The sequence below is a fragment of the Amblyraja radiata genome, chromosome 18, assembly GCF_010909765.2.
Source record: "Amblyraja radiata isolate CabotCenter1 chromosome 18, sAmbRad1.1.pri, whole genome shotgun sequence".
Taxonomy (NCBI): domain Eukaryota; kingdom Metazoa; phylum Chordata; class Chondrichthyes; order Rajiformes; family Rajidae; genus Amblyraja; species Amblyraja radiata.
Genome location: NC_045973.1, coordinates 19,299,828 through 19,319,790, shown reverse-complemented (window position 1 = coordinate 19,319,790; position 19,963 = coordinate 19,299,828). Strand labels below are relative to the sequence as shown.

The window sequence follows — 19,963 nt, the reverse complement described above, 5'->3', positions numbered from 1 at the left end:
GCACCCTACAAAACCTCCAGTCAATTGACAGGAGTATTTAGCCATTTGAATGGAGACCTTCTGTGCAGTCATTGATATTTAGCCCAAATTATGTTCATCAGAACATGCAACTGTGAAATACTTATTTCATGAAACAATCTTTTATCAATTGGTCCTTTTTTTTTAGTTTGCCATTTGCCTCTGCAATGTGGAGAATGGATTATTTGGTTAATAACACTGCCTATTGAATGTATAGTTGTAAGCATTGGCCCAGAGCTGATTTTTATTCGACAATATATATTGCAGAGTGGTGGGCAAATCTTCAAATCTTCAAAACTATCTTCAAAAATAGTTCCAGCACCAAAAATACAGGGTTGGTATCTGCAAAAAAATCACATCTTGGCAAACCACAGTTCACACAATTCTATTTCCAATTAGGAAATGAGTTTTCAGAAAACATAAATGTTTTTTCTCTTGAATTCTTTCCTCAGATATAACTCTTGGTTTTCATAAGGCTTTAGAACCTCACACAATAGCCATTTTTAATGGTTTGATGATATGCGGTAAGGTCGGCGTATGCTGGAATCACTCTGAAGGTTGGGCAGCATGTATGAAGAGAGGAGCAGGGTTAAAATTTCAGGTTGATGACCTTTCATCAGAACTGGGAGAAGTTAGAGATCAAACATTTGACCTGCAAAGTATTTTCTGCATCTTATATTAATTTCCAGTTTATAGCATCTGCAGCTTTTTTTCCTGCTATTTCTGCCTTGTTAATATGAATTTCTGGAGGCCATTCCATCCTATTGGCCTTCATTGACGAGAAAGCCGAGCATTGCTTGCAATCCACGTGCACAGATGAAACAGCCAATCTGTGTAGTGGTCAGGAGCAGGAAACATAGCAGACAATTCATGATTCCTCCACAGACCCAAAGATGATGTGGCTAATAATCCTGCCTTCACACTTCCTGTAGTGAGTTGCATGAGCATAGAATGGCGGTAGGTTTTGTGAAATGTAGGCTTAAATCTTAAGGCAGTGGACATGTAATGAGGAGATTTGTTCCTCTATTGTGCAGGTTTTCGATCAAACTGGAAAATTATTTTCTTTTGGGTACTGAACCTCAAAGGATATTTTTGGCTTGGGAATGGTAGGTGGTGTGGCTAATTGTGGTCACCCTACCCTCAGACTTGGTCAATTCTGAGCTGTATCAGCACAAACCAGAGACTGAGGTTAGGATTTCTGTCTAATACGTTTGGTCGTTAGTAATGAAGCATTGTGAATGTTCCCACCATCCTCGTGCAAATTTGCTTTTCGTTCATTTATAGGTTGTAGTTGCTGTTGACAAGGCCAGTATTCAACACCCACAGCCACTGTTAAACTGGTGCTGCCTTGAATTGCTGTGGTCCACTCAGCAATTAATGGGATTTTTTTTGCAGAGCTTGAGAATGAATGTTACAAGCAGGTTCAAGGGTTAAATTACAAACAGCTTCCCTTCATTTCTTATGCTGCCTGCTGCTCACAACATTAACTCTGTTGCTCTCTCTGTAGATGCTCCTGTTGTTTTGAACATTTGTGGAATATACTGTTTTTTGAAAGATGTTTGTTTATATGTCCTTGAACTGAAGAAGTTGAGGGGAGCTATAAATGAGTCACAGTGTTAAAATGGATTTGCAAGGGAGGTTGCAGAGAAGCTATATTCTTTTTGTTAGGGAACCCAGAGCAAAGGGGATACCATAGAATATGTAGGAAGGAACTGCAGATGCTGATTTGTACCGAAGATCGACACAAAATGCTGGAGTAACTCAGGCGGGTCAGGCAGCATCTCTGGAGAGAAAGGATGGGTGATGTTTTGGGTCAGAACTCCTCTCCAGACTGAAGGTGAAGAAGGATTCCGACCCAAAACATTACCCATCCTTTTTATCCAGGGATGATGCCTGACTCGCTGAGTTAGTCCAGCACTTTGTGTCTATCTTCGGGATACAATAGTACTTGACTATTTGGAAGTGAAACCAGGGTGCATTCAAAATGGAAGCTAGATCATTTTGTGGATTAGTCAAGGTGTCGTCGAACAGTCCCAAGGGGCTAAATATCCTCTCTTCATTCCTATATGAGATGCCACTTATATAATGATTGGAGTTTACCTCTTAATCATTGTGATAATAGGCATCATTAAAACAGATTGGTGATCATCATATTGATAATTTTGGGAGCGTGCTGCAGCTACATTACATAGAAACATAGAAAATAGGTGCGGGAGTAGGCCATTCGGCCCTTCGAGCCTGCACCGCCATTCAATATGATCATGGCTGATCATCCAACTCAGTATCCTGTATCTGCCTTCTCTCCATACCCTCTGATCCCCTTAGCCACAAGGGCCACATCTAACTCCCTCTTAAATGTAGCCAATGAACTGGCCTCAACTACCCTCTGTGGCAGAGAGTTCCAGAGATTCACCACTCTCTGTGTGAAAAAAGTTCTTCTCATCTCGGTTTTAAAGGATTTCCCCCTTATCCTTAAGCTGTGACCCCTTGTCCTGGACTTCCCCAACATCGGGAGCAATCTTCCTGCATCTAGCCTGTCCAACCCCTTAAGAATTTTGTAAGTTTCTATAAGATCCCCTCTCAATCTCCTAAATTCTAGAGAGTATAAACCAAGTCTATCCAGTCTTTCTCCATAAGACTACAGGATTGTCTCCACTTCTCGTATTACTTAATTGTCTCTGGTCTCAATTGTCTCATTGGATAACCTATGTCTGGAGAGGTCCAACGGAAACACAACATTTTTTCCTTTTATGGTATTCTTACCCCAAATCCTACTTCTCTGTCTTGTATCTGGTCATTGTGCTGTCTGAGCTATTGTTTACAAATTTTACAATTAAAATGCCATGTTTAATTGTAGCCCCGAACCAACAATAAACGTATTTTCTTTTTTTTTAACAGGACAGCCAGTTTTGTATTGGTGCTCACGTAACATGACGTTTTGGAGCAGCATCTCCTTCAATCTAGCCGTTCTCATGAACCTGTTGGTTGCACTGTTCTATCCCTTTGAAGGCGTCAGAGGAGGTACTGTCACCTGAATGTGTGTGCTTTGAGTGTAATATTTTGTGCCGCTCCTTTAAGAGGACTGGAAAACCAAATTATTTACCTCTGTTTTAGACTTCTTTGAGGATGTGGATTGGAAGCAGTTTATAGAACATGAGACATTCCCTCACTGCATGGTTTAAACTGAGACACATGGTGGGTTGAATGGCTTGCAGTCTAAATAATTGATGTTTTAATTCTCCTACAGTTAGTAAAGTTGTCTTCTTTCAGAATGGCGTGCAATGAGTTTGAACCAAAAGTCATGCAGGTAATTTTTTGAGATTGCATGACATTATGAGAAACAAATTTACATATGATAAAGTAGGTAGGCTGCTCTGGAAGTTTAGATTGCATGGCATCCAGGGAGAACTAGCTGACCGGACATAGAATTGACTTCATGGAAGGATGCAGAGAGTGGTGGTGGAAGGTTGATGTTGTACCTTGGGGATCAGTGCTGGGCCCATTGTTGTCTGTGGTTTATATTAACGATTTAAATGAGAATGCACAAGGCATGATTAGTACGTTTACAGATGACACTAAAATAGATGGTATTGTAGAGAGTGAAGATGGCTATGAAAACTTACAGCAGGATCTTGGAATAGCTGTGGGCATGTGGGCTGAAGAATGGCAAATGGAGTTGAATACAGACAAGTGTGAAGTGTTGCACTTTGGGAAATCCAACCAGGACAGGACTTTCACAGTGAATGGTAGGGCTTGGGGAATATTGTAGAGCAGAGGGACCTAAGCGTACAGGTACATTGTTTCTCGATAGTGGTGTCACAGGTAGATAGGGTAAAGAAGGCTTTTGGTATATTGGCCTTCATCAATCTGGATATTGAGTATAGATGCTGAAACTGTATGTTACTGTTGTACAAGATGCTGGTGAAGCCGGATTTGTGGCATTGTGTTTAATTTTGGTTGCTATAGATAGGATATCATTAAGCTGGAAATAGAGCAGAGGAGATTTAAAAGGACGTTGCCAGGAACTGAGGACTGTGTTACTGGGAATGATTGGGCAAACTAGGTCTTTATTTCTTGGAGCATAAAAAGGCTAAAAGGGTGATCTTATTGAGGTGTATATAATCATGAGTGGAATTAATAGGGTGAATGCACAAAGTCTTTTACCCAGAGTAGTGGAATCAAGAACCAGAGGACATAGGTTTCAGTTGAGAGGAGAAAAGGTTTAATAGGAACCTGCGGGACAACTTTTTCACTCAGGGAGAGATGGGTATATGGAACAAGCTGCCCGAAGAGGTATTTCAGGTAGGTACAATAACAACATATAAAAGTCACTTAGACAGGTACACAAACATCTTGTTCAGCATGGACGAGTCTAGCTATAGGGCCTGTTACCATGCCGTAAATACAGGTTTGTGGGTTAATTGACTATTTGATAAAAATGAATAATTGTCCCGAGTGTGTGTAGATAGTGTTAATGTGCAGGGATCGCTGGTCGGTGCGGACTCGAAGGGCCTGTTTCCGCGCTGTACCTAAACTAAGCTAAACTAAACTATGACCTTGTTGAATATTTTCTGATTTTAGACTCAATCATAGTTCTGTGTCTTTGAATCTGAAGGCTGAAGTCTCCCTCCAAAATCTTGAGCAAACATTCAAGTTAAATAAACACTGAGTGAATGCGACACTGTCAGCTTTTGTCTCCTGCATGAGACATTAAACTATGATCCTGTCTGCTGCCTTGAAAGGAAGCATAATATTCCATGGCATTGTTTCAAAAAGCAAGGATGTAATCAAAAGTATTTGGGCTGACATTCACACCCCTCATCCAATGTCATTAAATAAATAAACAAACAAGCTAACCACTATTTTGCTACTGTTTATGAGGATGATCACAAATTGATCAATACGTAGCCTACCGACAATATAATGGTGGCATTTCAGATTCTCTGTTTTAATTGTTACCTGGATAAGGAAGGAGAAAGCCGAACCAAACGTGATAGCAGTCATCCTGGTTCCCCAAGTACAGACCAAAGAACTGCTTCTCATGCTGTTTGCCAGTCTCTTCATGCACCATACTTGCCCTTGGGCGTACTGCTTTGTTCCAAGCAACTACACACATGCCTTGGGAGTTCTATAGTTTCCTATATACTTTTGAGGATTTTTTTCCTCAGTTTATTTGCTCACTCGCCCAAAAGTGAAATCAAAGAAAGTAACATGATGTGTACAAGCTCTCCCTGTTCTGCATCCTGACATTAAAAAAATTCAGTTATAAAAATTTCATGCAGGGGGGCCGTGGGAGCTATCCCTGAGGATATTCAAGTTAGAGGTGGACATTCTTTTAGTCAAGGGAATCCAGGGATATGAAGTTGGAGAAGGAGAAGGTTTCGGAAATCAAAGCTTGTTGAATAGTGGACAGGCACAATGGGCCATTTAGCCACCTTCTGCTTCTATTTCATAGGACATTTATGCCAAAATATGTAATAATGTACTAAAAAAAAACAGGCCCAATATAATAACTCGAATTACTTCCAACTGGGTCCTCACAAAGTCATTAGAAAAGAGATGGGACATTTCATTGACAGTGCCATCCAACAACTAACCATTAGACATTGATGCCTAGCTTGGGTCTTACCAGATCACCGCTCCACACCTCATCATAGCCCTGATCTGAGCATGCATCCGAGCTAAATTCCAAAGATGAGGTGAGATTTTGCAAGATCTTATTGAGTAGAGTGATAGACTAAGTCCATATCCACTTATTTACTGTAGTCCTACATTAATCCCACTTCTTTTATTCTCCTTATGTTTTCGTCATGTCTCCCCAGATTTCCCCTCACCTACACACTAGGAGTAATTGACAATGGCCAATTAACCTTCTAACCAGCACATCCTCCGGATGTGGGAGGAAACTTATTAGTTTCTTAGCTCTTGTTCTCACAAACATCCTGCATTGTTTTCGTCTCATGTCAGTTGATGAATCAATTAGCCTAACTCCGTGTTGCTGCAGTGCCAGACTAAGGAGTCTTAACAGAGTCATTAATAAGAGTTATTGCTGAGCTAACTTGGTTAACTCCTTCAATGACATCAAGGAGGGCTGGCAAAATTGAAGTCATTGGGCTTCAAGGGGAAAACATCGGAGTCATACCTTGCACAAAAAAATGATGATTGTGGGTGCTGGAGGTCAACCATCCCTACCTCATGATTACGCTGCAGAGGTTTCACGGGGTAAGATCTCAGGCCAGATGTTTGATCAATAACCTTCCTTCTATCAAAGGGTCAAACTGAGGATAGTTGTATTTGAGCATTCTTCTGTCAATACTCGAAACTCCTCTGATCATGAATCAGTCTGTGCCAGCACAACTATCAATTCATTCAAGCATGATGTGTTAAGTGGCAAGTTGGGCTTGAGTTGCACAAGTGCTAGGCGGTAATAATTTCCAATAGTAGTCTAATCACCTTCCCTTAATATTAAATGTTATTAAGGGTTGCAACTCTGTGGTCCAGCAATTCCCGTGGTCTGGCATGGTTTCAATATGTCATGTAGTAGTTAACTACTTCTAGCTACGATCTAAAGTTAACAAAGATTTGTACGAATCTGTATCTAATCAACCTTACAGTCCACCTTTTGCCATCTCCAAATTTTTGCCGAAATTTCAACTCGGGTTACGGACTATTCTCTGAACCCTCCAGCTTCCGTTTTGCACAATTATCCAACCATACTTAACAAGAAAATGTTGCTGATCAGAGAGAAAATGACCAGCAGGGTAATGGCTGGGGTGGGAGATTGCAGCCTTCACGTGGTCCGCCCTGTTTCGACAAATGCAATCAACTCGGCGTGCACAATCAAATAAGATCAAATAGAACAAGTTGTCCTTCAACTTTAGGCTGTGCATGCCATACGCAAGAAGAAGAAGAAGGGTAATGGCTGTTGTCCAGTATTTTGTAGTCTAGCGCCGGTCAAAGGCACTGGACTAGAATGGTTCAACCTGTACCAATGTAGAGACTCCATCCTCAACATCAACACTGACCAGTAACTCCACTGAGCTTGCTACAAACAGAAGCAAATAACAAACAGCTGGAGGAATTCATAGGATATAATTCACAGCATATAATCCTCCAACACTTTTGCCACCTCCAACGGGATCCCACTACTGGCCACATCTTCCCATCCCCATCCTTTTCGGCTTTCTGCAGAGACCGTTACCTCCACAATTCCCTGAGCAATTTGTCCCTCCCCACCCAAACCACCCCCTCCCCAGATACTTTCCCCTGCAACCGCAGGAGATGCATCATCTGTCCCTTTATCTCCCCCCTTGACTACAAACAAGAACCCCAACAGTCTTTTCAGGTGAGGCAGAGGTTCACTTGCACCTCCTCCAACCTCATCTACCGTATCTGCTGTTCCAGGTGTCAACGTCTGAACATCGGCGAGACCAAGCGCAGGCTCGACGATCATTTACCTGAACACCTCCGCTCAGTCCGCCTTAACCTATCTGATCTCCCGGTTGCTCAGCACTTTAACTCCCCCTCCCATTCCCAATCTGACCTTTCTGTCCTGGGCCGCCTCCATTGTCAGAGTGAGGCCCAGCGCAAATTGGAGGAACAGCACTGCATATTTCGCTTGGGTAGTTTACACCCCAGCAGTAGACTTCTCTAAATTCAAATAGCCCTTGCTTTCCCACTCTCGCCATCCCCTCCCCCTTCTCCCACCAGTCTTACTGTCTCCGACTACATTCTATATCTGTCCCGCCCACTCCCCTGACATCAGTCTGAAGAAGGGTCTCGACCCGAAACGTCACCCATTCCTTCTCTCCAGAGATGCTGCCTGCCCCGCTGAGTTACTCCAGCATTTTATGTCCAGCTGGAGGAATTCAGCAGGTCAGGCAGAATTTGTGGAAGGAAATGGATATATGACATATTGTGTTGAGATCCTTCATCTGGACTAACAGAGTGTAGGGGAGATGGGCAGTATAAAGAGGTGAGGAGGGCTGGGTTAGTGGGTGGAGTCTGGTGGGGGAAGAGAGATTGAAACATGATTAGTGGAGGCAATGGGGCGGCAGATGATGGAATCTAATGGGAAAAGAAGGTGGTATATGAGACCAAATAATGGAGGTGAGGTGGAAACAATGTGGAGAAGGGACCTTCTTCTTCTTTCGTTTGGCGTGCACAGCCTAAAGTTGTCAGACAACTTGTTCTATTTGATCTTCCATTTGTGTACGTCGAGTTGATTGCATTAGTCGAAACAGGGCGAACCACGTGAAGGTTGCAATCGTCCACCCCGGAAAAGGGACCCATTGGGATGAATGTGTTGGGGGTGGCAAATAGAGTGGTTGAGAAGAATGTGGGTGAGAGGGGCAGGGTGTTTATGAGAAAGAACATTGTGGGAAAATTTGGGTGGATAAGAGAGAGAGCAGGTTACGTGAAATTAGGGAATTCACTGTTTATGCCTTTGGGTTGTGGACTACCTTGGCAACTTATGAGGTGTTGTTTCTCCAGTTTGCATAAAAACATAAACGCAAGAACTGGCTGATCAACCTGAGTCTAAAGACGTGAACTAAATGGCCTACACTAAGTGAGGCTAGTGAGCAAGCTCTCTGCTTGGCTTGACGGTGCAGCTCCAACAACACTCAATGCTTAATATTCAATTAGAAAGCAGCCAATTAAAAATGTGGCGGTGCTGCCCAAGCAGCTGCGGCTCGCCTGCAGTCCGTCTGTCTTTTTCTTTTTTTTGTTTTTTTTCTTGTAGGAGATATGTTTTAGTTTATTTATAGTTGTGTATGTGTGGGGGGCGGGGGAAACTTGTTTTAGTCTATTCCTTCAGGGGGTTGCGACCTTTTCTTTGTCGTATACCCGTCTCCGTCTCCGTCTGCGCTGAGGCCTAATCGCGGAGCTGGCGGCCTCCAACTTGGGCCGACCTCGAGGCTCCAGAGGCAGAGGCAGGACTTACCATCGTGAGGCTGGCCGACTTCGGGGCTGTGGTGGCACTGTGGCGGCAGCCCGACTTCGGAGCCTCGAAGGCTTGGGCCGCGGGCCCAGTGGATAACAACATCGGGAGCTCGTAGTCCCAGGTTGGTGACCGATTCTCCGGAGCTCCCGCAACAGCAGCTTGGTCCGCTGGACTGGAGGGTGGCAGCTTCGTCCACCCCGGGCCGCGGAGTTTGAACTGGCCCGTTCGCTGAGCTCAGATTCGGCCGCGGGACTTACCATCACCCGGCGGGAGGCCCAACATCGAAAGCCTGGATCGCCTCAACGCAGAGGGAGAACAAGGAATCAAGAGACAAGGACTTTAAAACTTTTGCCTTTCATCACAGTGCGGAGTTGCCTGGTAGACTCACTGTGGTGGATTTTAAACTGTGTTCATTGTGTGTTCTGTTATTTTATTCTCTGTTATGACTGCAAGATATTTAATTTCGTTCAAACTAACAAGTTTGAATGACAATAAAGGATACTTTATACAATGTTATCAGTATGCACTCAGCAATGTAGTTGTAGTGCAAAACATCTATAAAATGCATGCCCATTCTACTCACAGCACCTCCCAAAGCCATGAACTGCCACCTGGAAGGAAAGCAGCACCACACATGAATACCAGTGTGTTCCCCAAGTTACACACCACCCTGACTGGGAAATATATGTCACTCGACTTTCACCCCAAGTCTAAATCCTACGACTCCCAACCCGAACATTGTATCATCTGAAAGATGATCGGAGCAGCGATTAAAGATGGTAGCTCACAAATACGTTCCTGAGGCAATTAGCATTAGACTTAATGGCAAATCCAAATTCCAGAAATAATTCCAAATAAATAAGACATAAAATTAATAGTGCCTTTTTTACAGCTTTGTTTTGGTTCTGGTGCACCACCATTGAAAATAACTGTGAAGAATAGTGATCATTTGACATTTCCATGCTGGGAAATAGGTTATGTCTATCTATCCTATGTATGTCTCTTATAATTTTATATACTTTTATCGAATCTTTCCTTAACCTCGAAAAATTCATAGAAATCATTCCAAGTTTGCCCAATCTCCTTGAATCTAATAAGTTATAAAGAGAGATTGGAAAACAATGCAATAGTTTCCCTTAGAAGCTGAGGGTGATTTCAGAAGTTTATAAAATCATGAGGGGCATTTGTATGTTAAATATTCAAGTCTTTTTTCCAGAGTAAGGGTGTCTGAAACTGGAGGGCAAAGGTTTAAAGTGAGAAAGCAAAGATTTAAAGGGGATCTAAGGGACAGGTTTTTCACACTGAGGGTGGATGGAATATTGAACGAGCAGTCAGAAGAGTAGTCAGGAGGCAGGCACAATTACCACATTTAAATACTTTTGAATAGGTACATGGATAGGAATCAACTCGGGAATATGGGCCAAACACGGACAAATTGGATCTTGGTTGGCATAGATGAGTTGGGATAAAGGATCTATTTCCATCCTGTATAGCCCAATGAACGTATAAGCCAATTATCTTCCCGTTAATTTAAAATAGATTTACATAATCCAAAATTAGCCAGTCCCAGAAAAAGTTCAATGGTTGAATTTTAAGAAAAACTTTGGATGTTTTTCCAAGCTTTCATTTTCCAAGTTTTTCCAATTTTCATTTTATGAAGCTTCTTTGAAATGTAACTTTTCCAAATTAACATGTGGGAATGGTAGTCATTTCAAGTGAGAATTTTGATTAAATGTACTTTGGTTAATGGAAATGTTTATTCACTAAACTCTCCTTGGTCCGTCCGTCCGTCCTTCACAGAAATGATTGGTTTTATTCAAATGATTGCAGCACATTTCTCTCTAGTGGAGAGGAACTGAAACAATTGCGTTTCATGAATCTGTTCCTCTTGTTGACTGCTGTCGTCATAGTTGGGGAATATTTTTTTCTTTTATTCACTACCCTCTCCAAAATAAAACTGGATGTGGGCGATTCTGGAAGATTTCGGAATATCTTAAGGAAGGGGGAGATCTGTAGTTTAGGGAGAAACATGATATGATGGGGCAAGGCACGGCCACAAATGGTGGAGAGATGGAAATTCGGGATGCTTAGAAGGCCAGACTGAAATAAATAGTGCTCCTGTAGCATTGTGGAGTTAGTATAGGGAAGGGCAAGATGGCATTTGACATATGGATGCTTTAAATCGGAGATGTAGCCAGACCAGGACCAATGTATGTCGATCAACACTGGGCTTAGACGATAACGGGAGTTGCTGTGAAATTAAATATGAGCAGCAAAGCTTTAAATGAGTAGGGCAGAGTTTTTGAGAGCAGTAAAGGGTTTCAGTAAGAGGTAGAAGTGGACATTATTAAAGGGTTCAAAGTAAACAGGCAGTGCTTTGGAGAGGAAATGGGGTCAGAAGCTCAGTTAGGGTCAAGTAGGATGAAGAAAGCCAACAGACTAAACTTTTAACAGTGGCCAGGAGTGCGGTAGATGAATTTGTTACTTGGGAAGGGAATTTATTGTGAAGGCTGAAGACCGTGATACTCAATATATTGTGTTGGAGGAAGGAAAGATGTAATTGACTACAGGGCGGTCAGGGGGTAAAGACACGAATAAGATGTGGAGTGAATATTGAATTCTCCAATTTAAGGTAACTTTTAACAACATTCTGCCCAATGTTCAAACCATCTGCCTATCACCCCCCCCCCCCCCCCCCCCCCCCCCCCCCCCGGCTTGTGTCCAGGTATTTACATTGCTCCGATTTAAGATTGTCCATTGGGTTTGTTTTCGCTAACCAGAGAGAATTGGTATTAATCTGACAGATCATTACCAACAGCATTGGTAATGCTCTGACAAGACTCATGTTCACCTCTTGTCCCTGTTGTCAATAATGTACTTTGCATCCGGTCTGGCTACATCTCAGTTGTGAAGTATTCACCCATACGTTGTATCTTGCCACGGTGCTGTATTTACTGTATGTACTCTTTTTTATTTTTCACCATCTTTCACCAGTGCTCTCTAGATAGAGATGTAATAGAGCAGCATCTGTTAATTTTCTTTAATTTAAGGGCAGATCTTTTTTCCCTATGTCAGAAGAGTCTATTTAAGTCAGCTAGCAGCGATGTTGTGTTATTATGTAACATGATTCCTATCATTAGCAATTTGTAATGCAGCCTGCAATCTACACCTTCATAGCATGGACCTCTGGCATTTGTGATAGTTGGAAATGGGAAACAACATTAAAATAATGATACAAGCACTCCTTTGGGGAGATTAGTGAGAATCCGGATATCCTAGTTGCTGGAATTCTGTTAATATCAGTCAACTGTGAATTATAGAAACATATGATTCTACAGGTTCTGTCATCTGCTGCATATGTCGAACCTGTTTAGCCAGTGCTGAGCTCGGAAATGCAGAATAGAATGTTGTAGGATACCTTCCAGACTGGTGAACTTATGATATTAACCCTCAATTTTCATAAGGGTGTTATGCTGAGAGAAACCTTACCCAACTGTAGTTTTCACCATTATATTAGAGAAAAAAGTCTGTCAGAATCAGCAGCCTCTTAATCAGTAGTTTACTTGCCTCTTGCACCATTGTCTGAATAATACTTAAATGCACCTCGTGTTCGATTTAATAACAATTAGAACCTGTCGTGTTAAAGATATGCAACAGAATAATACATTGACCATTGCAGAGTTTAGCATATCAGTGGTTACCAAAGAAAAGCATTATCTTACTTGCCAGGGACAACGTGATGGATGAACTCCCCATATGTCTTTTAATTCTAGTAGATTTAGGAGTTGAAGATCGGCGTTCTATGCTGAGGCCTATGATCCATTCCCCACATTGAATGAATTTTAGCATTGCACTGCCCAATTGATGTATTTAGATTTTTCCACCAGTTTGTAACTAGAGGGAAAGGGGGATTTGTTTTGAAATCCTACTCCCCATTTTTCTTCGCTCCATAGATGCTGCTGCACCCGCTGAGTTTCTCCAGCATTTTGTGTACTTTCCACATGATTAAATAACCTAAGTGGTTGGCAAGTCCACTGGTTAGACATTGTTTCTTATGAATGAGTTAAAAATGACACAGGTCTTTGCTACAGTTCTGATTCCTTGTTTGCTGCTAAGGATTGTTCTTGAGTCTAAATGGAGTTACACTTAAATGATAATTTCAAAATCTATTGACTATTAAATATGTTAAAATATTGCTTTAGTAGTTCTCCATTAAGAGTAATATGTTAAAGTTAAAGTTGTAAGGATGTACGTTGAACTTCAAATGTGGATGGGAGTTTTCTCTGTGAATGCTTGAAATGCGCTGTTGTTACTGATGTACTCAATCCATGGTTACACATTTGAGTTTGGTGACTTGCAATTAACCTCTTCCGAAACATGTGCCAGTGGCAGTTTTGTATCTAGTACTGACTGATTCCTTTTGTGTTTAGGTACGTTGGAGGCACATTTATCAGGTCTGCTGTGGACAGCAGTGTGTATATCTCTTGCCATTGTGATCGCCCTTCCTAAACCCCATGGTATTAGAGCTTTGATCGCCTCTACAATTTTGCGCCTTATATTCTCAGTTGGCTTGGAGCCAACATTGTATTTGTTGGGGGCATTTAATGTGAGTATTCCATTTACATAGACTAAAATTATATTTATGGGTCAATGCATCCTTCTCTTTTAACTTTCTTCCCACAATATTCCTCTAGCTAAGTATTTGCTTACCTGTCCTAATCTTTGTGCCTTGAATCAGTTTTTTTTAAATTTGGTAACACTTCCATGAAGAAAACTGATATACTTTGCTACGTTGGAAGTGCTATATAAATAAAAGTGGAAGTCAAACAAACAAACCTGCAGATACTGAGAATCCTAAATAATTTGTTGGAAACACTTAGTTGATCAGGCTACACCTGTGGATAGAGAAACAGTTTATGTTTGAAGTCAAAGTTAATGTTTCTATCTTGTCATCTTCAAACTGAAATATTATCTTTATTCCTCTTCACTTAGATGTTCCCAAAGCAGCTGAGTATATCTAGCATTTTCTGCTTTTATTAAATTTATTGCTAATATGAAAATCCATAAAGTGGCAGGTTTTAAGACCTTATCAGGGGTCATTTGTGACCGAATATCTGTTGGGGTGCTTTAATTCTGGTTCATTGCTTGAGCCATGTTGTGTGTTGCAATGGCAGCTGTAGACAATAGGTGCAGGAGTCAGCCATTCAGCTCCTCGAGCCAGCACCGCCATTCACTGTGACCTTCCTTGACTCCGCTTTCTTTAAAAGCTTTATCTAACTCTCTCTTGAAAGCATCCAGAGAAATGGCCTCCACTGCCCTCGGAGGCAGAGAATTCCACAGATTCACAACTCTCTGGGTAAAAATGTTTTTCCTCATCTCCATTCTAAATGGCCTATACCTTATTCTTAAACAGTGGCCCCTGGTTCTGGACTCCCCCAACATCGGGAACATGTTTCCTGCCTCTAGCGTGTCCAATCCCTTAATAATCTTATATGTTTCAATAAGATCCCCTCTCATCATTCTAAATTCCAGTGTACACAAGCCCAGTCGCTCCATTCTTTCAACATATGACAGTCCCCCCTATCCCGGGAATTAACCTCATGAACCTACGCTGCACTCCCTCAATAGCATAAATGTCCTTCCTCAAATTTAGACCAAAACTGCACACAATACTCCAGGTGTGGTCTCACTAGGGCCGTGTACAACTGCAGAAGGACCTCTTTGCTCCTATACTCAACTCCTCTTGTTATGAAGGCCAACTGTAGCTTTATTCACTACCTGCTTACTTTCAGTGACTGATGAACAAGGACACCCAGATCTCATTGTACTTCCCCTTTTCCTAACTTGACACTATTCAGATAATAATCTGGCTTCCTGTGGGTGCCCGAAGTGGGTAACCTCACATATATCCACATTAAACTGCATCTGCCATACATCTGCCCACTCACCCAACCTGTCTAAGTCACCCTGCATCCTCATCGCACCCTCCTCACAGTTCACACTGCCACCCAGCTTTGTGTCATCTGCAAATCTGCTAATGTTACTTTTAATCCCTCCATCTAAATCATTAATGTATATGGTAAATAGCTGCGGTCCCAGCACTGAGCCTTGCGGTACACCACTAGTTACTGCCTGCCATTCTGACAGGGACCCGTTAATCCCTATTCTTTGCTTCCTGTCTGCCAACCAATTTTCTATCCATGTCGGTATCCCACCCCCAAAGCTGTAGTTCTTTAATTGGTGACTTCCTGCAAGTGAGCAAAGACTTTGTTTTGATGGATTCATTGAACATCTTGCCTCCAGAGATGGACACAAAGTATTGGAGTTCCAGGATCTCTGGAGAAAATGGATAGGTGACGTTTCGGGTTGGGACCCTTCTAGCAGTTCCTTCTTATTATACCTTGCCTCTCAGCCCAAATCTACACCCTGCATAACAAGACTGCATTCACTCACAAATAAAAGTCTGAAACCACATCCCAGAAACTATCTAGATTTTCAGAAGAAGTAATAATATTATTCAGGTTCTTCAATCTTACTTTGATAATTTAATTCAGTTATTAAGAGCTTTTAATCGTTTTTTCACCTGCAATGTTTTTAACTTTTTGATTAATATTTGCTGTTCAAATTAGTTTGTCATGAAAGAGGAAAGTTTATCCACTATCCTTATGGTGTATTCTTTATAGGAGCTGGAACATTGGGGACAGTTGTTCAAGTGAACTACTGAAACAGAGTCCACTCTCACCCGCAATTCTGCACTATCCTACACACTAGGGACAATTTACAAACTTTACCGAAGCCATTTAAACTACAGACCTGTATGTCTTTGGAGTGTGGGAGGAAACCGGAACACCTGGGGAAAACCCACGTGGTCACGAGGAGAACGTAGAAAGTCCATACAGACAGTACCCATAGTCATGATCGAACCCAGGTCTCTGGTGCTGTGAGGCAGCAACTCTACCACTGCGCCATCATAACGCTTTACTTCAGCCCCATTCCTTGGGCTATGCTGAGATGATTCATGTTTGAAATCCCACCAGTTGCACAATTGGACATGTAAGCATTTTTCTTCACAGTGTACCCAATATTATCAGAGTGTCACTTCAAACACCCCCGCCCCTCAATGTTTGGACAGTAATCGTTACCACGATTATTGACATAAGTTTTAGCAGGAGTGTGCAGCCTCCTACGTGTTCAATCATCAGAGATCTTTCCATCCAGCTATGTCAGACCTCTGCCACGTTTCACCATTTACTGTCCACTCCAGCATCAAAGATCGCTCTGTTGCAGAATTGATGAAACATTACCTACATCCCCTTCCATTTCATCAAGGAACCAGTTCCAGTACCTGAGTGGCATCTCAGGTACTGGAACTGGCTGCCTTCCCAGTAGTGTGGGCTGCCTGTGACTGTCCTTGATTGCCCATAAGGGCTTCTATCAGTAAGCCAGACTTCCTCGTCTACAGGAAAGAGTTTCTCCTCCCTCGGTGATCAACTGCTTGCAGACCATCAGAGGATAAGTTCATAAGTTTATGTTCTGGGAGCAGAATTAGATCATTTGACCCATCAAGTTTACTCTTCACCACTTTTCAAAAATGAAGTTAATTTAATTCCTCTCTCTTTCATGCCGATGAATGCATGAGAGAGTGAATGTGTGGACTTTGAAGTAGAAGCAGTCCACACCTTAAGGGCCAAACACAGTGCCAGGTGCATATACCATAAGCTGCCAGAGCTTGATGCATAAATCACTGATATAAAACTATCCATGTGCTGGGTACTGTTCTTAAAATGAGGAAGTAACATGCCTCCACTTCAACGTCATTCCAGCCAGTATTAACATAGAAAATAGGTGCAGGAGTAGGCCATTCGGCCCTTCGAGCATGCACCGCCATTCAATATGATCATGGCTGATCATCCTAAATCAGTACCCCATTCCGCTTTTCCCCCATATCCATTGATTCCTTTAGCCCCAAAAGCTAAATCTAACTCTCTCTCGCTAACCCTCAGTTCACATCTGCAAACTGTGGCTGAAATTTGTAGGATAATGAACCTGGAAGAATTGGCAATTTAAATAATTTTAGTCCCAGGCATCTTAATTTCATAAACTCAGCTGCTTGTGGCATTGCAATGAATCCTGCGTTCACGTGCAAACTCTTGCAAATTGTTTTTCCTCCAAGATATGATAGAGCAAAGTTGTATTTATAGCATTGCTACATCATGGTTTGAGTTCCAATTAGTTTTTTGTAAATATTGTGTGTTTTTGTACTGCTTTCAAGGTTTATCAACCAGAGTGTTTAATGGCTTACGTTTAGGCTTAGTTTAGAGATACAGCATGGAAACTTGTCCCACCAAGTCCACACCGACCATCGATCACCTGTTCATACTCATTCTATGTTGTCCCACTCTCTCTTCCACTCCCTGCACACGGGGTAATTTACAGAGGACAATCAACCTATAAATCCGAACGGCTTTGGGATGTGGGAGGAAACCGGATGGAGCTCCTGAAGGAAACGCACATGGTCACAGGGTGAACTTGCAAACTCTGCACAGACAGGAGCCGAGATCGGGATTGAACCTCAGTCTCTGGTGCTGTGAGGTAGCATCTCTAGCAGCTGAGCCACGGTGCAGCCTTCACGCATTAAATTGCCGTTGAAATTTTAATTTAACAGAAAAGTATAACAGGCTAGTGCGCACGGAAGGATAGGATAAAGAAATATATCGGGAGAATTAGATCAAACACTGTGTGGGTGGAGGGCTTATTATGTTGGATAATTAAAGTTCTCCTCATCCTGATTTTCAAAGCCTTCGAACATCTATCTCTAATCAACCCCTAACTTAAAATCCTCTGTCATCTCTGAGCTCTTCCAATACTTGCAAGGAGTGGATGGAACTACCTGTGCCTTGAGCTCTGAAATCCATTCCCTTAACTTCTCTGCCTCATCTAGGGCAGCACAGTAGCACAGCAGTAGAGTTGCTGTCTCACAGCGCCAGAGACCAGGGTTCGATCCTGACTTTGGGTGCTGTCTGTATGGAGTTCGTACATTCTCCCTGTGACCACGTGGGTTTTCCTCGGGTGCTCCGGTTTCCTCCCACTTGTCAAAGAATAACTGGTTTGTAGGTTAATTGGCTTTGGTAAAATTGTAAATTATTGCTAATGTGTAGGGTAGCGGTAGTGAATGGGGTGATCGCTGGTCAATGCGGACTCAGTGGGTCGAAGGTCCTGTTTCCATGCTGTATCTCTAAAGTCTAAAATAAACTCTTTGAATGGAAAAAAAAGCAAAACATGCAAGTTATAGAAGTGTGAAATAAAACAGAAAAATGTGGAAATGGTCAATAGGGCAATTAACATCAATCAAAAGAAAGAAATTGTTATCCTTCCAGGTGGGGCACATCTGTGGAGTGAGAAATGATTAGAATTGATAAAATCTTTAAGAAAGAACTGCAGATGCTGGAAAAATCGAAGGTAGACAAAAATGCTGGAGAAACTCAACAGGTGATGCAGCATCTATGGAGCGAAGGAATAGGTGAAGTTTCGGGTCGAGACCCTTCTTCAGACTAAATGGTTAGTTTGTGCTCAATAGCACTTGGGCTTGGATTTTCCCTGCAGTTCCAGTGCAGGCATCAGGTGCTGGTTTCTCTGAAGTTTGCAGCTAAGTTTATAGCTAAGATAGACACAAAATGCTAGGGTAACTCAGCAGGACAGGCAGCATCTCTGGAGTTGTTCAGCTCAGTCTGAAGAAGGGTCTCAACCCGAAAAGTCACATATTCCTTCTCTCCAGATATGCTGCCTGTCCCGCTGAGTTACTCCAGCATTTGGTGTCTATCTTCGGTATCAACCAGCATCTTGCAGTTCCTTCCTACACTATAAACCTTATAGCTGGCTGCCCTGCTGCTCGGAACAATCACCTGCATTAACTCCCCATCCATCTAATACAGCATAGCAGTCCAACATGTTTTTGGGGTCATGGATGTGGTCTGAATGGGATGGACAGAAAAAAGAGAATATAGAAACAGCTGTTAAAAATGAATCCAATAAATCTTTAACTGATTTCCTTTGCCCCACCCCAGATATCAAAAGCATTTCTATTTCTAAGTTTTCCTGAGAATCATGGAGATTGCAGAAGAGAGGAAACGATTCAGCACAACATCTCTGTACCGGGCCTAGGTTCTAGGAATTTTTTTTCCGCTGAACACTTGTGTTCTGTATTATCGGGACTTTATTAGTAGCAATTATGTGAAATAATTTATAAGCTGTGGTATGCTCTGGAAGTAATAGCTGCAAGCTGCTAAACTCAAGGCACATCCTTTAGGGCCACGAAGGTTACAAACACCTTAAGAATCCTACAGCATAACTATTTGAAAAACCTGCAGCCAAAAAGGTTTTGGCAACAGCTGGGAGGAAAAAGTTGAAATGACATGATTAGGAACAGACTGTGAATGCATTCCCTGGAGCAGTGGGATAAAATAGCTCCTCATTAGTTCACCAAGGTTTCCACTGCATAAGAGTATAAGATAATGCCAGATTAAACACTAGAGATCTGCATCCTTTTCTTTTAAAATAGTTTGTTTTTGTTCAGAACTCAGCCATAGAGAAGTCTTCTAAATCCCCATGTGCCCATGAATATGTTCGAATAGTGTTGTATAACTTGGATCCTTGCTGTCTTTTTCTAAATTTTAGAAAAGCCAAGCTTTAAAACCACTGATATGATTTTCTCTTGGTCATCCAGCATTGGGCAGCACACTGGCACAGCAGTAGAGTTGCTGCCTTACATTGTCAGAGACCTGGTTTTGATCCTGATTACGGGTGCTGCCTGTACGGAGTTTGTACGTTCTCCCTGTGAGCACGTGGGTTTTCTCCGGGTGCTTTGGTTTCTTCCCACACTCCAAAAATGTACAGGCTTGTAGGTTGCTTGGCTTTGGTAAAGATTGTAAATTGTCCCTAGTGTGTAGGATAGTGCTAGTGTACGGGGTGATCGCTGGTCAATGTGGACCAGATGGCCAAATG

At 42.2% G+C, this 19,963-nt stretch overlaps 1 protein-coding gene across 5 annotated transcripts in view; it reads left to right on the top strand.

Moving 5' to 3' along the window:
- itpr1 (inositol 1,4,5-trisphosphate receptor type 1) overlaps positions 1 to 19,963 on the top strand; it is a 375,823-nt gene that overhangs the window by 273,105 nt on the left and 82,755 nt on the right. For all 5 annotated transcript variants that reach the window (XM_033036757.1, XM_033036758.1, XM_033036760.1 and 2 more), the window contains 2 exons: positions 2,917 to 3,039; positions 13,393 to 13,568. In XM_033036757.1, the coding sequence (XP_032892648.1) occupies positions 2,917 to 3,039; positions 13,393 to 13,568 (299 nt within the window). The remainder of the gene's footprint in view (positions 1 to 2,916; positions 3,040 to 13,392; positions 13,569 to 19,963) is intronic.